The sequence below is a fragment of the Embiotoca jacksoni genome, unplaced genomic scaffold, assembly GCF_022577435.1.
Source record: "Embiotoca jacksoni isolate LCO1_2020_lvr unplaced genomic scaffold, fEmbJac1.0.p SCAF_18, whole genome shotgun sequence".
Taxonomy (NCBI): Eukaryota; Metazoa; Chordata; class Actinopteri; family Embiotocidae; genus Embiotoca; species Embiotoca jacksoni.
Genome location: NW_027185318.1, coordinates 4,859,917 through 4,872,092, shown reverse-complemented (window position 1 = coordinate 4,872,092; position 12,176 = coordinate 4,859,917). Strand labels below are relative to the sequence as shown.

General features: G+C 41.5%; 1 protein-coding gene across 2 annotated transcripts; it reads left to right on the top strand.

Moving 5' to 3' along the window:
- The first annotated feature begins 3,849 nt into the window (after positions 1-3,849).
- LOC138199966 (14-3-3 protein beta/alpha-1-like) lies at positions 3,850-11,756 on the top strand. 2 transcript variants are annotated; one of them, XM_069152296.1, is made up of 6 exons: positions 3,850-3,961; positions 4,543-5,013; positions 8,299-8,422; positions 9,181-9,344; positions 9,448-9,543; positions 10,682-11,756. In XM_069152296.1, exons 2-6 carry the CDS (start codon positions 4,720-4,722, stop codon positions 10,754-10,756), a joined length of 753 nt encoding a protein of 250 aa, XP_069008397.1. In that variant the 5' UTR covers positions 3,850-3,961; positions 4,543-4,719; the 3' UTR covers positions 10,757-11,756. The 2 variants fall into 2 exon arrangements, with proteins under 2 accessions (XP_069008397.1, XP_069008398.1); XM_069152297.1 differs by lacking the exon at positions 3,850-3,961 and adding an exon at positions 4,176-4,289.
- Positions 11,757-12,176: the final 420 nt, after the last annotated feature.

The window sequence follows — 12,176 nt, the reverse complement described above, 5'->3', positions numbered from 1 at the left end:
CTCTAACAGTCATTTAGCAACCTCTAAACACAAGCCGCTAAATAAAATTAAATCTGAATTCAGTTTCTGCATTACAGAATACATTGTACAAACTTTGAAATGGAAAAGTTGTTGCTTCTTAATGACAAAAGGAGAATCGAATGAGTTTCAGAAAATTGCTTAATCTGCCGTCTATCATTCAACCTCTTGCCATCATCAGCCAAACACGCTCACACTCGGTAAATGTGCTGCTGAAACGTACAAAGTTTGTCACAGCACATGGATGGGAAAATTAATTGAGGCGCTCCTTGTGTGTGAAAGAGCAGGAGTTCCACAAGGCTCAGTGTTCGGCCCAATACGTTTCACTTTGTGCATGCTTCCATTCGGAGATATCATCAGCAAGCACTGCATCAACTTCCATTGTTATGCAGATGACATGCAGCTATATCTTTCTATAAAACCAGATGAAAGAAATCAATTAGTACAACTTGAAGAATGTCTGAAAGACATAAAGGCCTGGATGACCAACAATTTCCCGCTTTTGAATTCAGACAAAATGGAAGTTATTGTGGTTGGTCCTAAACACCTCAGATTTCTCTAAATGCAAAAACATTTCAGAAAACATAAAAACATCTCATGAATCGGAAAGAGTAGTAGAACACGTTATCTGTGATTGGACAGAACCGAAGTCAATCCGCTCACAAAATCCTGAGATTGATCCTCCCATTGTACCGTTTCTGGTCCGAGCCTGTAATACGCTAAACTGGAGAAATGTGTTTGTTGTTGTGAAATGTCGTTGCAATATGTGAAATGTTTTTGCGTTTTGTGAACTGTTTGTGGATTCTGTGGAATATTTTTGCGTTTGACGCTCAGGGCCATCCGCATTAACCTGAACGGACCCGATGATGTATTAGGATTTAGGTTGGTTTTTATTTTGTAAAGCTTCAGGTTCAGGTCGGGTGCAATTATTGTGAAAAGATAGTAATTTAGCAGTCAAAGCCAAAACGTATCTCCATGTCAATTTGCCTCAAAGTCATGTGGGTCGTGCTCGAGTCACAGTTTTGGGCTCTTACTGTAATAAATCATCTCTGTGTCCTTCACAGCAGTGCTTGGGCACAATTCCTCCAAACCTGATATTGTGACTGCTCTACATATCAGATGAAACAACAGGGAGTGTGAACCTTAGCAGTAGAAGCTGCCATGCTGCAGGCTACAGCAGCTAAAATCTAGAGCTGAAGCCATGGGATTTCCCAACCTATTAACCACTCCTATTTATAGCCATCTGGCCTACTGTGGACAGGAGACTCTACGTCTGAGAACAGCATGTCTAATGACAAAAATAGAGGTCTTAGTTTTTAGCCTATACGGTTACTTCTGAAGTGATTATTCAAATACGGACTTTTAATTCATATCCATTTTTCATTTCACTTGTTTGGATGTTAGCCTCCCGAGGTTTGCAGACGACATTTTTCTCATCAGATTAATCTAAAATGGCGAAACGTCAGCAGGAGGTCGAACGTTTGGAGTTGTGTTGGGTGCAGTCAGAACAACTGGGAGCTGATCAAGACGGCGGAGACGACAGTGGGATTCAGGAGTCGCTCTTCGCCGCTGCTCCTCTTTTACAATATCCAGCAGCCCTGTTTCAACAATGGTGACCTTAAAGGTTCTTTTGTTTCTTTAGACTTGAACTAGTCGACCAACATCAACTCAATCCTCAAAAAGATCCAGCGAAGGATGTGGACGCAATCTCTTTCAACTCCTCCTCTGTTTACCAAACCCTCCAGACACGGGAGCATTTCCAGTCATCGTGTTATCAGACACTTATTACACCCTGCTTCCTACTTATACTGTATTGTACAAACATTCCTACATCACATATTCATTTCCATTTACGATTCACCTTAATGTTGCTGCACTACTGCACACACACACACACACATTACTGATCACCAATTGCCAGAACAAAATTCCTCGTGTGTGTTAACATACTGTAATTGGCCTTGATTACCAAGGCTTTAATTAAAGCTCCCATTGGCTTGCCTGTGGTCTTTCAAGAATGGTAAATAATGCTTCTGCGGGTAACCTTAGGTATTGTGCTGCATATAAAGCAGCAACATACAATAACTTATTTTAAATAGGGTCTAAATCTCAGGTTTTATGTTTGTGGTGTGTCACAGAATTATTTCAATTAATCATACAGATTAAAGGAAGGAATTGTTGACCGACCAGGAGGATAATACAGGTTTCTAGCAGCGTGGAGGACCTGAAACACAGGACCTGTATGTCAACTGATCATGATCTGTAAAGTGTCTGGAAATGATTTGAGAGCTATTGCCTTGTAGGCAGGTTTCAGCCGGGACCAGCTACACCCAAGTGTTTCTACATGTTACATAAGTAGACACCTTTTTATGATCTCTGCTGTTGGCTTTGCTCTGTGACCGAAAATGGGGATCAAGCAAGTGCAAAGCTCAGACTGGGAAGGTTTAGATTGAGAGACCGAGTGAAAGAGCTCTTTAAAACATAAAAAAACAACAAAAAAAACCTCTTCCTTCATTGTTTTAATTCAATACATTGACACTTTTGGACTGTTGCAAGTTCGTCTCTTTATTGCCCCATGTCACATTTTGTGAACACTTAATGCCCCTTATATTTTGCATGTTTTCAGCAACACACACAATGACTCACTATCACCTGTTGAGCTGCAGGGTGGTATTACTTCAGTAGACATCTGTGCAACGCAACACATTGACGTCTTTGACATCGTGTCAAAACTACAACTTGGGATATCCGGACAAATTCAAATTTTGTGATTTTTTTTTTTTTTTTTTGTACCAAATACCGCAATATCAATAGTGAAATGATGTTGTAGGGATGACTTTGACTAACAGTCTGGTAAGTTAAGAAAATCACATCACTTTACGGTAACGCAGACTTTAAAACCAGCAGAAAATGGCACATCTTGATATTACAATATCCAATAAATAAAATAATATTTAGTCTCATAGAAACATGTGATAAAATATATCGCCCAGCCCTACTCAAAATTGTAATCTCTCCACGTTCTCTGGATAATTACAGCCTAGTTTTAACATAAAATCTTGCATATTGTAGGCTACCTAACTACAATGCACAGAGGTCAGTATGAACATATCTGTCAGAAGAAGTGGCTTCAACATCACCATTTGTCTGACTGGATATACACAACCTGTCATACTTATGCCTGGCACATGTTGGATTGATGGATTACCAATCCTATACATAGGATTATTGAAAAAGTCCAAATCGACATGTTATTCTGTCAGTACTTTAATGCATGCTCCATGGTTCCTTTTATTGAGACTGAATGTATTTCTCTATTATCACTATTTGTTAATCAATGTTTTGATAAACAGCAATTGACAACAATGGGGGTCTAACACAAACACAATTTAGTCACAAATGAATATTTACATTACAACACACCATATTTAGGAATATATATATTTTTTTTCTGTGATATATATATATATATATATCACAGAAAAAAAAAAAAAAGACAAGCTATCACCAGATAAAAACTTAAGAAAGACAAATGTTCAACCAAAAGGAGGGAGCCACACCCGCCTACGGTGCCTTCAGCGTGTGAAAGCGAGGCGCCGATTGGATGAGAATCACCATGGCAATGCGATGACGTCTTCATCCCTTGCTCTAATTGGAGGAAACCCCGTGGCCCCAGTCTCTGCAGCGTTCCAGTCAAACAAACTACCGTTTAAAAGGCGCCCGCCTCTTTCCCGAGCGTAAAAAAACAACCATTGGTTCGCGCCGCCAAACCGTCCCCGTCAATCAAACGGGTTCGGGCATTTCCATTGGACAGGCGACATTCACATGAACTCCCTCCGCTCTGAGCAGTTCAGTTGGATTTTTGCTGCTACCGCCGTTCTTTGCCTTCCTGACCAACCTCTCAAATCGGATCAATTTGGGGAGCAAATTCGGACCTCAGGAGGTCAGAAACGATGAGTATTTAAAAAAAACAACAACTATTTTTTTCCTACAACGACACGATCGCCCGTTTTAATCGCTATATTGACAAAAAAAAAAAAAAAAAAAGCGGATTTATTGAGTGTTTTGCGTGAGTAGGGGCTAAACGTGACATTTTTTTTTTCTCTTACTGAAAGGAGTGGCCGTTGTAGCCCGACGCCAGCTAGTCGTTGCTAATTCGCTTAGCTCGGGCCGCGGGCGGACCGCTTTGTGGCGGGTTGCCTTGTTGAAACGGGCTCCGGCCCCGACCGATGTTCGCAGCTCGATAGAAGACGGGTTCATTTATTACAACCGTGAGATTTGGACGGGCGGGCGGGATGGGAAAAAGGAGGGTCAAAGCTGGAGGGGAACTAGTGAAACGAAACGGGTCTTGAACGGGTTTACGGCATTTTAACGGAATAGTGCGCTTATAGATTGCTCCACTGTTAAACCCATACCAGATAGATGTGTTATTATTATATATTTTCCATGTCAAGATGGTTATTTCCTTCCATGCAGTTACACTGATTGTTATGTACTTCCTTTTTTTTTTTTTTTTTTTTACAGCTCGTGGGGACTAACGCCGTCGATCCCTCGCTTGCACCTATTCTTCCAACTTACCAGCCCGTGACAGTCCCATACCTCCGGATTTCTGATCACCCAGTTTTTTCCACACCACCCCTCCCCAAACCCTTACAAAAAAAAAAAAAAAAAACCAAAAAAAACCCCAACAAGACATAAACTATGGATAGGACGGATCTTATTCAGCAGGCCAAGCTGGCTGAGCAGACTGAGCGCTACGACGACATGGCAGAATGCATGAAGGAGGTTACGGAGAAAGGAGGCGAGCTGTCAAACGAGGAGAGGAACCTGCTCTCCGTCGCCTACAAAAACGTGGTCGGGGCGAGGCGGTCCGCGTGGAGGGTGATGTCCAGCATCGCACTGAAGGCCGAGAGCAACGAAAATAAGCAGCAGATCGTCAAAGAGTACCGGGAGAAGGTGGAGAAGGAGCTGGAGGAGATCTGCAACAAAGTTTTGGTAAAGTGTCCCGATTTTTATTTCATTTTTACCTAGAGTTTGGTGGATCCATGAAGTAGAGATATATAAATATATATATTTTTTTATACTGCTGGTGAAATTAGCCAATTCAATCAATGGTGGACTTGAACTGCAGCGTGTTTTCACTCTTGAGGAAAGTAGAGAAAGGTTTTGAGTGTTTTTCTACTAAAACCCAGCAAAATCTGAAATGTAAAAAAAAAAAAAAAAAAAAAAAAAGGTACATTTGCTTAATTTGTAGGTTTACATTGGTTCTCCTGACAGGTGTAATTTTTTTTTGTTTTGTTTCTGTTCCACAAAATTTTAGTGGCACATGATTATTGTCCTCTAATGTTTGTCGAATGTAATTGCATCTCCTGTGTTTCCTGTTAGCTGTCCTCTGTTGTATAAATATGGCCCTCGTAGCCAGCGAGGACAAGGAAGTATTATGTCGTCCTCCCACTGTTACCGCCTTTTGGGAATCTGAATTTAGAACAATGCACTTGAAACCCAGCGAGGGCGTGAACTGACAAAAGGTCACCGTTGCCACACTAAACAAGGTGTGTCTGAATGGGTGGGGACGCGCACAGGAAACGTGCCTCGTACGCAGTATGTTTAGTACCCATGCAGTCCCATCTGGCAGAGAGAAGCCTCATGTGGTTACCCGAGTGCAGGACTTTACATGCACAAATGACTCATACTCTCCCTAAAGCCTGGTTGTTACAGATGGTCAGAAATGACACCCTCCTGCAGAGCCACCTATTGAAAGGAGTTGAAATTAAATGCAGTGGAGGCATTACTTGCCACTTTTTAAGGGTTCGCCTTACTGGGATACTGGGAAATGTTTTCACCTCGCGCTTTAATCCAAATGCAACAGCACAGATTGGGGCTTTACATTGTTTCCAGCCTGCCTTTGTAATGGATTAGAGCAGATCTGCGTGGAAGCTTAGCTGGAAGATTGAGATAATTTCCCCGAGCGGTTGCCTTTAAAAATGCACTGCAAAGCTGCAGCAGACATTTAATTTTCCACTTGCTTCCCATGTGTGTTCCCGAAACCGTGGGCTCGCATGGGCTGTGACTCAGCTTTCAGTGTCTCTGTTGGTTGAGTGTTGACTGAGGGATTGTCAGCAGAGGGGAGGGTGTGTCAAATCCGCATGCCTTAACTTGTCTGCAGGAAGCCTGACGAGCTGATATTGCACCCACAAAAGGTAGAAGAGCAGAGACTGCGGTGCACAAGGAAGCTGCTTGTGTTCCCCTCTTGTCTTGATTTCCTCCACCGTGAACTTGCCCATCAGTGGAGGCGTGGGGATGCTTCGGTTCCAGTTTCCACACAGGATGTGAGCGTAGGGCTTGAAAACCCCGCAGAGTGTCAGCAAAGCAGATTCAGCCTCATGACAGGTTGAGACTACGGCGCCGTAGAGCGCGCCGTGATAGTTGCGCAAAAAAAAATGTGACATGGGTTTTCCCAGCTGCATTTTGTTTGGTATTCTCGTAGTCGCAGGTACATTTCACTACTTTGCCTGATTCTCACATTTGCTGAGTGAAGGGAACAAACTGAAATGACCTTAAACCCAACTTCTTGTAATTGCAGTGTTGCTACCAGAATTGACAATGAGGCGTAAGTCCATACTTGCGACGCATATTTCAGCCGTCCCTGTTCTGCCAGTGAAGGCGCTCGAATCCGCAGCCAGGCTTTCATCCAGCAACAATGTTTGAGCCTCCTTGTGAGCAGCGCTCACTGAAATCAGAGCTTTGTGTGAACGCTCTGAGAGCAAGGCGACTCCTCTTCTTGTCTATTGTGCGGCGCATGCAGTGAAAGAGGAATGCTCTCCACTTGAGACATGCGCATGTTTCAAACTGAGCCAATCTCGCGTCCGTGAGCGGCTGCGGGGCGTCTGCTGGGTTTGGAAGGGAAAATGCTTTTATTTTGTCAAATTGTAAAAAGTTCATTTAAAGTGTTTTATTTTTGTATTTCCTTGCCGTACTGAAATTTGCATTAGGGTTGAGGTGTGGCAACGACTTTCAGTCGGAGCGAAACCGTTAATCTGCTCTTTAAATCAGTTAACTTGTGCATAAATCACAGTTTCACTGATACAGATTAGCCGTGGTAATCTCCCTGGCCTGTCCATCTGAAATACGAATGACTTGGCATAGAGTGTAATCACAGGCTGTGATTTGCAACACATGGGATTTGTCTTGTATTTTGCTACCACATAATTCACTACTGTTATAATACTTTGTTATAATGTTTAAATCCTTTTGATGATTTGAGTTAGTTTTTCAGTGCTTCTTTTTAAGTGTGAAAGCACCAGTTACATTTTAACAGTCTGATCTTTGGTTGTAAAACAAGTCATTACATCGTTCTGGTATATTTTGTGGACCTACTTTCAAAACTTCAGGGTCATTTCGCAATAGTAAACCTGCCAATTAACATTACAGCTTAAATTCTCTTTCCTGCTACCCTTAGACAAGATAGAGGCAGATCCCGAACTTGTCAGCCAGAGATGGAGCTGCGTTTGGTTTTTTTTTTTAAAAAAAAGGTATGCCCATGCTGCAAGCATGGATCTTTTCTGAGCTCTGCGGTTTCAAGTAATAATTAAGGGCATGATGCGACGCAGGCAGAGCTTGTATTTTTCCCTACGCTTTACTAATGGAACATTTGTGAGGAGATTTCAGTAGAAAGAAAAAAAAAAAGAAGAAAAAAACCCCTGATGGCAAGTCGGCTAAAATCAGCATTAACAGCGTAGTCAGCAGCAACCCATCTGACCTGGCTGCATAGTGCTGACAGGAGGAGAGGCTCTCGCAGAAAGCATGAGTATGTGGGGCAGAAGACAGCTGGGGACACACCAGAGGCCTGGCCTGGTTGTAGGACAATTTAAAGCGTCTTGAGCTGAAACCGACAGAGCAAAATGTTTCCTCTAAATGACGGTGAATCAGCACATGCACTTGACTCCTGATGGAGCAGAACTGCTCTTATTAATCGTCGAGATGAGCAGCAAAGGGAGGAGTGCTTTCTTCAGGATGGAGGCTAATGGGCCACTTGGTTGCGTCAGCCCCACCCTTGCGTGGTTTACCATGCAAAGTGGAGACACACCTTAAATTATGCCAAATTTGTCCCTGTTGGTAAATGTTACGTAAATATAACATGACTGCTGTGTCGGGTGCTCGTGGTTTGGCTGATTTTTCTGGGGAGTCTTACTGTTCAATATATAAATAAATGTTTGCTCTGAGCATCTTAACAAAATTGACATTATAAATGTATATATATATATTTTTTTGCCTTCACAGAACTTGCTGGATAATCATTTAATTAAAAACTCCACAAATCCAGAGAGCACAGTCTTCTATCTAAAGATGAAGGGGGACTACCATAGATACCTCGCTGAAGTCGCCTCTGGAGAGGCCAAAAACAGTGAGTTGACCTCCATGACATTTATTGTATTTTGTAAGACTGTTCTGTTTTTGTTGAGTGTCCACTTGTCGAGTTAATTTGTACTGTATGTATTGGCCAAAATTCACCCCAATGTGTTGTTTATTAATCTTGACCTCCACCCACTCCAAACAGGAATGTGATTATAGGAGTAGGTGGCACCTCACTGTGAGGGCTCCCAGCTTTCCCATGAGGGAGGGGGGGGGGAGAGAGAGAGATGTATTGTGACAGACTTTCCTCACCACCTGCAGTGAGGGCACATTGTTTTTGTATTTGGCTGTTTTCCAAATTGATCTACTTCTAACTTCCGACAGAAATTTCTCTTCTGTCTTATCACTTGCTTGGGAATGTGTGCGAATGCTAATTCTGGTTGTAAGTCACTATTCAAAAGTTCTCTGTTTCAGTTTATTCCTACAACATGGTAGTTTTCAAAAGACTTGCTACCAATTTCTATAAAAAAAAAAACCCAGAATAATCAATAAATGATCACCACTAGCTGTGTCCACTTGTTATCATTGTGCCACCTAGATTTCTATTATTCCCTTTGTTCATGGTCATCCCAGTGAACCACAATGTTTTATTTTTACAGCTTCGACTAGAACCCTTTTAATTTTTAGGATATAATGCTCGGACAAATTTTGGTGCGTGTTCAGAGGTTTAAAACGACGTTGCTGTATGTGGTCAACCTTGACAATCGTATACGTTGACATATTCTGTTTGATTCATTCCTCTCTCGTCAGCGGCCATTGACAACTCGCAGAAGGCATACCAGAATGCTTTTGACACCAGCAAGAAGGAGATGCAACCCACACATCCCATCCGCCTGGGCCTGGCACTTAACTTCTCCGTCTTCTTCTATGAGATACTCAACTCTCCAGACCAAGCCTGCCAGCTGGCCAAAACGGTCTACAGACATTCTGTTACAAATCACCCATCCGTGTTCTCGGTTGTAAACAGCCAGCGATGGACCACATCCCAAGTATTAATCGTTTGCTTTTTGCTTGCAGGCATTTGATGATGCTATTGCAGAGCTGGACCAGCTACATGAGGAGTCCTACAAAGATAGCACTCTTATCATGCAGCTCCTCAGAGACAACCTGACAGTGAGTACAAAAACGATCATCTCTGCGGGTTAACCGAGTCGTGCTCGTCTCGCCTCAAGATCAGATCAACCGAGAGGAAGTCAGACACGTAAACGGGCAATTTTCATAATAAAACATCCTGTGCCAACTCCTGATCTTGTCGGAGCACTACATCAACAGCTCTTCTGTTGTCTATTAAGTGGGAGAAGAAAATGCATTCTCTTCCTGCTAACAGGCACCCTTGGTGAAATACAAATGACGTAATTATAAGGATGATTTAATTTTTTAAACAACTAAAATGGCTGCAAATCTCCGACCCAAAACTGGGTTTAAATGTATTGACTTTTATCTGTAGGCTACAGCACGGCAAACAAGGAAATGACAAAAAAACGCCCAAAAATAAAACCATTTCACTGCGTAGCCTTCTTACCCAACTAGAAGCATAAAGATCAAGGAAGAATGACCAAATCAGCAAGTCGACAAAAAAAAAAACACACTTCCACAAAAAAAGTGGAAATGTGTGCTAAGGGGGTATTTTAAGTTCCTGGAAAAGTCTGTTGAAAAATCCAGAGTTTAAAGACATTATAGTCACAGAAAATGGCAAATATTTGAATGTTTGGTTTTAAACGCAACAGACCGGCAATCATACGATGGCAGATGTGTGATCCTAGGTATAGCAGGTTACAGTAGTACGTAGGGATGTGTCCCGAGTCCCGATCCAATATTTAGAATTACCTTTATTGTTGTAGAGTATGTACGAGACACTGAACTGACAGCTGGGGCATACTAAGCTGGGAATGATGAGAAGAAGCCTCGAGATGCGCTTGCGGAGCTAAACTAGACGCCCCGCTTGAGTCCTTTGAAAACTCTGAGAGGCGTCACGATTTCATCTCGGCAAACAGCTCAATCCAGTGCAAGGAGCAAAGGGAAGAATGCCAGGGTTGTGTTCAGGAAGTCAGAGGTATAATAAGGCTTTAATGTGGGATGTGGTGCTTATTCAGAGTAGTGCATTAAAGCTTTTAATGTTAATGAGAGCTCTGATTTTGTTTCTCGGTTGATTAGTTCAAATTTCTAATCGTATCTTTGTGGGCAAAAGAATCTGGTTATTGAACTGTTTTTTTTTTTTTTTTAAACAAATATCTGTCTTGTCTTTCCTCAGTTATGGACATCGGACAACGCTGCTGAGGAGGGCGATTGTGGAGAAGCGGGAGAGGGCGGCGAAAATGAGAACTAAAACACAGACAGCCCTCACTGATTGGGTTATCTCCAAAAACAACAAAAGGAAAAAAAAAACTTTTTACACATACTTCATTCCTTAATGATTCACTTATACATTCTACCAATGAAACCCATTGCTGAAAACGGTCGTAAAGAGAGAGAGAGAAAAAAAAACAAGAACATTCTTTTAAAAATTCTGATTCAGGCAGCACCTGGTGAAAAGAGAAAACCTCTATTCCTTTGGTTTGTGTTTGTCCTGGCCTTCCCATTTGTGCAGTTTCAGCTGTAGAAAAGTGATTGATAGCATGACATGATATCAGACCCCCCTAGCTCAATTTAGAGGCGGAATAACTGGAAGTCTAAATCCCAAATCCCATTAACTGACAAAGTTTGTCTCGTTTCCCAAAAATAAATTTTAGACTTATAAACTCATCCCCTGCACCCTCCCACCCCCCCTTATCTTTTTGTAGTTTGTCTGTCTCTACACGGTAGTACGGCTCTAGCAGCTGATGTTTTAACTTCAAACAAAATTGATTTCCATACTGCAGGGAAAGCCAGTGCACTTTACATGCTGGCAACAAATGCTATAACACAGCCATGTAGTGCCCCGTTGGTTACATCATCACTTTCTGCTCTCTTTATGAGGCCACTCTTTTCACTGAAGCATGTCTGTTTGGGGGTGGGGAAATGGTGGGTCTTGTCTGACCAAATGCAGGGACCTTTTTAATGGGAAGTAGACAATTCTGTCATGCATGTCTCTTGAGATATTACACTGGATTGGGAATGATTGCTGTAACACACACAAGTCTAAGTGTCAAGTTAAGTAATTTTCAATGCAGGTTTGTACACATCCTTCAAGAGGGTGATTTGTTAGTCTGTCCAGTGATTGTCACTAGAGATTTGGACCACTATTGTTTTGCTATTCATTCAATTGTAGTCCCCAAAAGCCTTGTGGAACTGTTTGAATCCCTATGTATCAGCTATGTTAACATGAATAAAAACATTTTATAAACCAAGCCCATATTTTCTGTCTTTATTTTACTGGCATAACAAAGGTTATTTTTTTTTCTTTATCACGGTTATGACATGATGGTGAAATGACAAGACCATACATAATTTGCTTGGCACCCATGTAAAACAAATGTAACTTCAACTCGATGAAATTATATTTTTAATTTTTTTTAAATTATTTTGTATTATTAATTACGGGGTTTTAAAACATACCTGTGCCTTTCCTTAATGTAAAATTAACAACAGGAGCATTCACTTTGGTTCCTTAGGTTAGATTTTCTGTAGGCTATAGAAATGAAAGAAAAAGGAAATACACAATGCAAAAATCTGATAAAACATGTTGACAGTCATTATCGATAAAACCCATTTACATGTATGATACTTGTATTATTTATCTAAAAAAAAAAAAAAAAAAAAAAATCTCT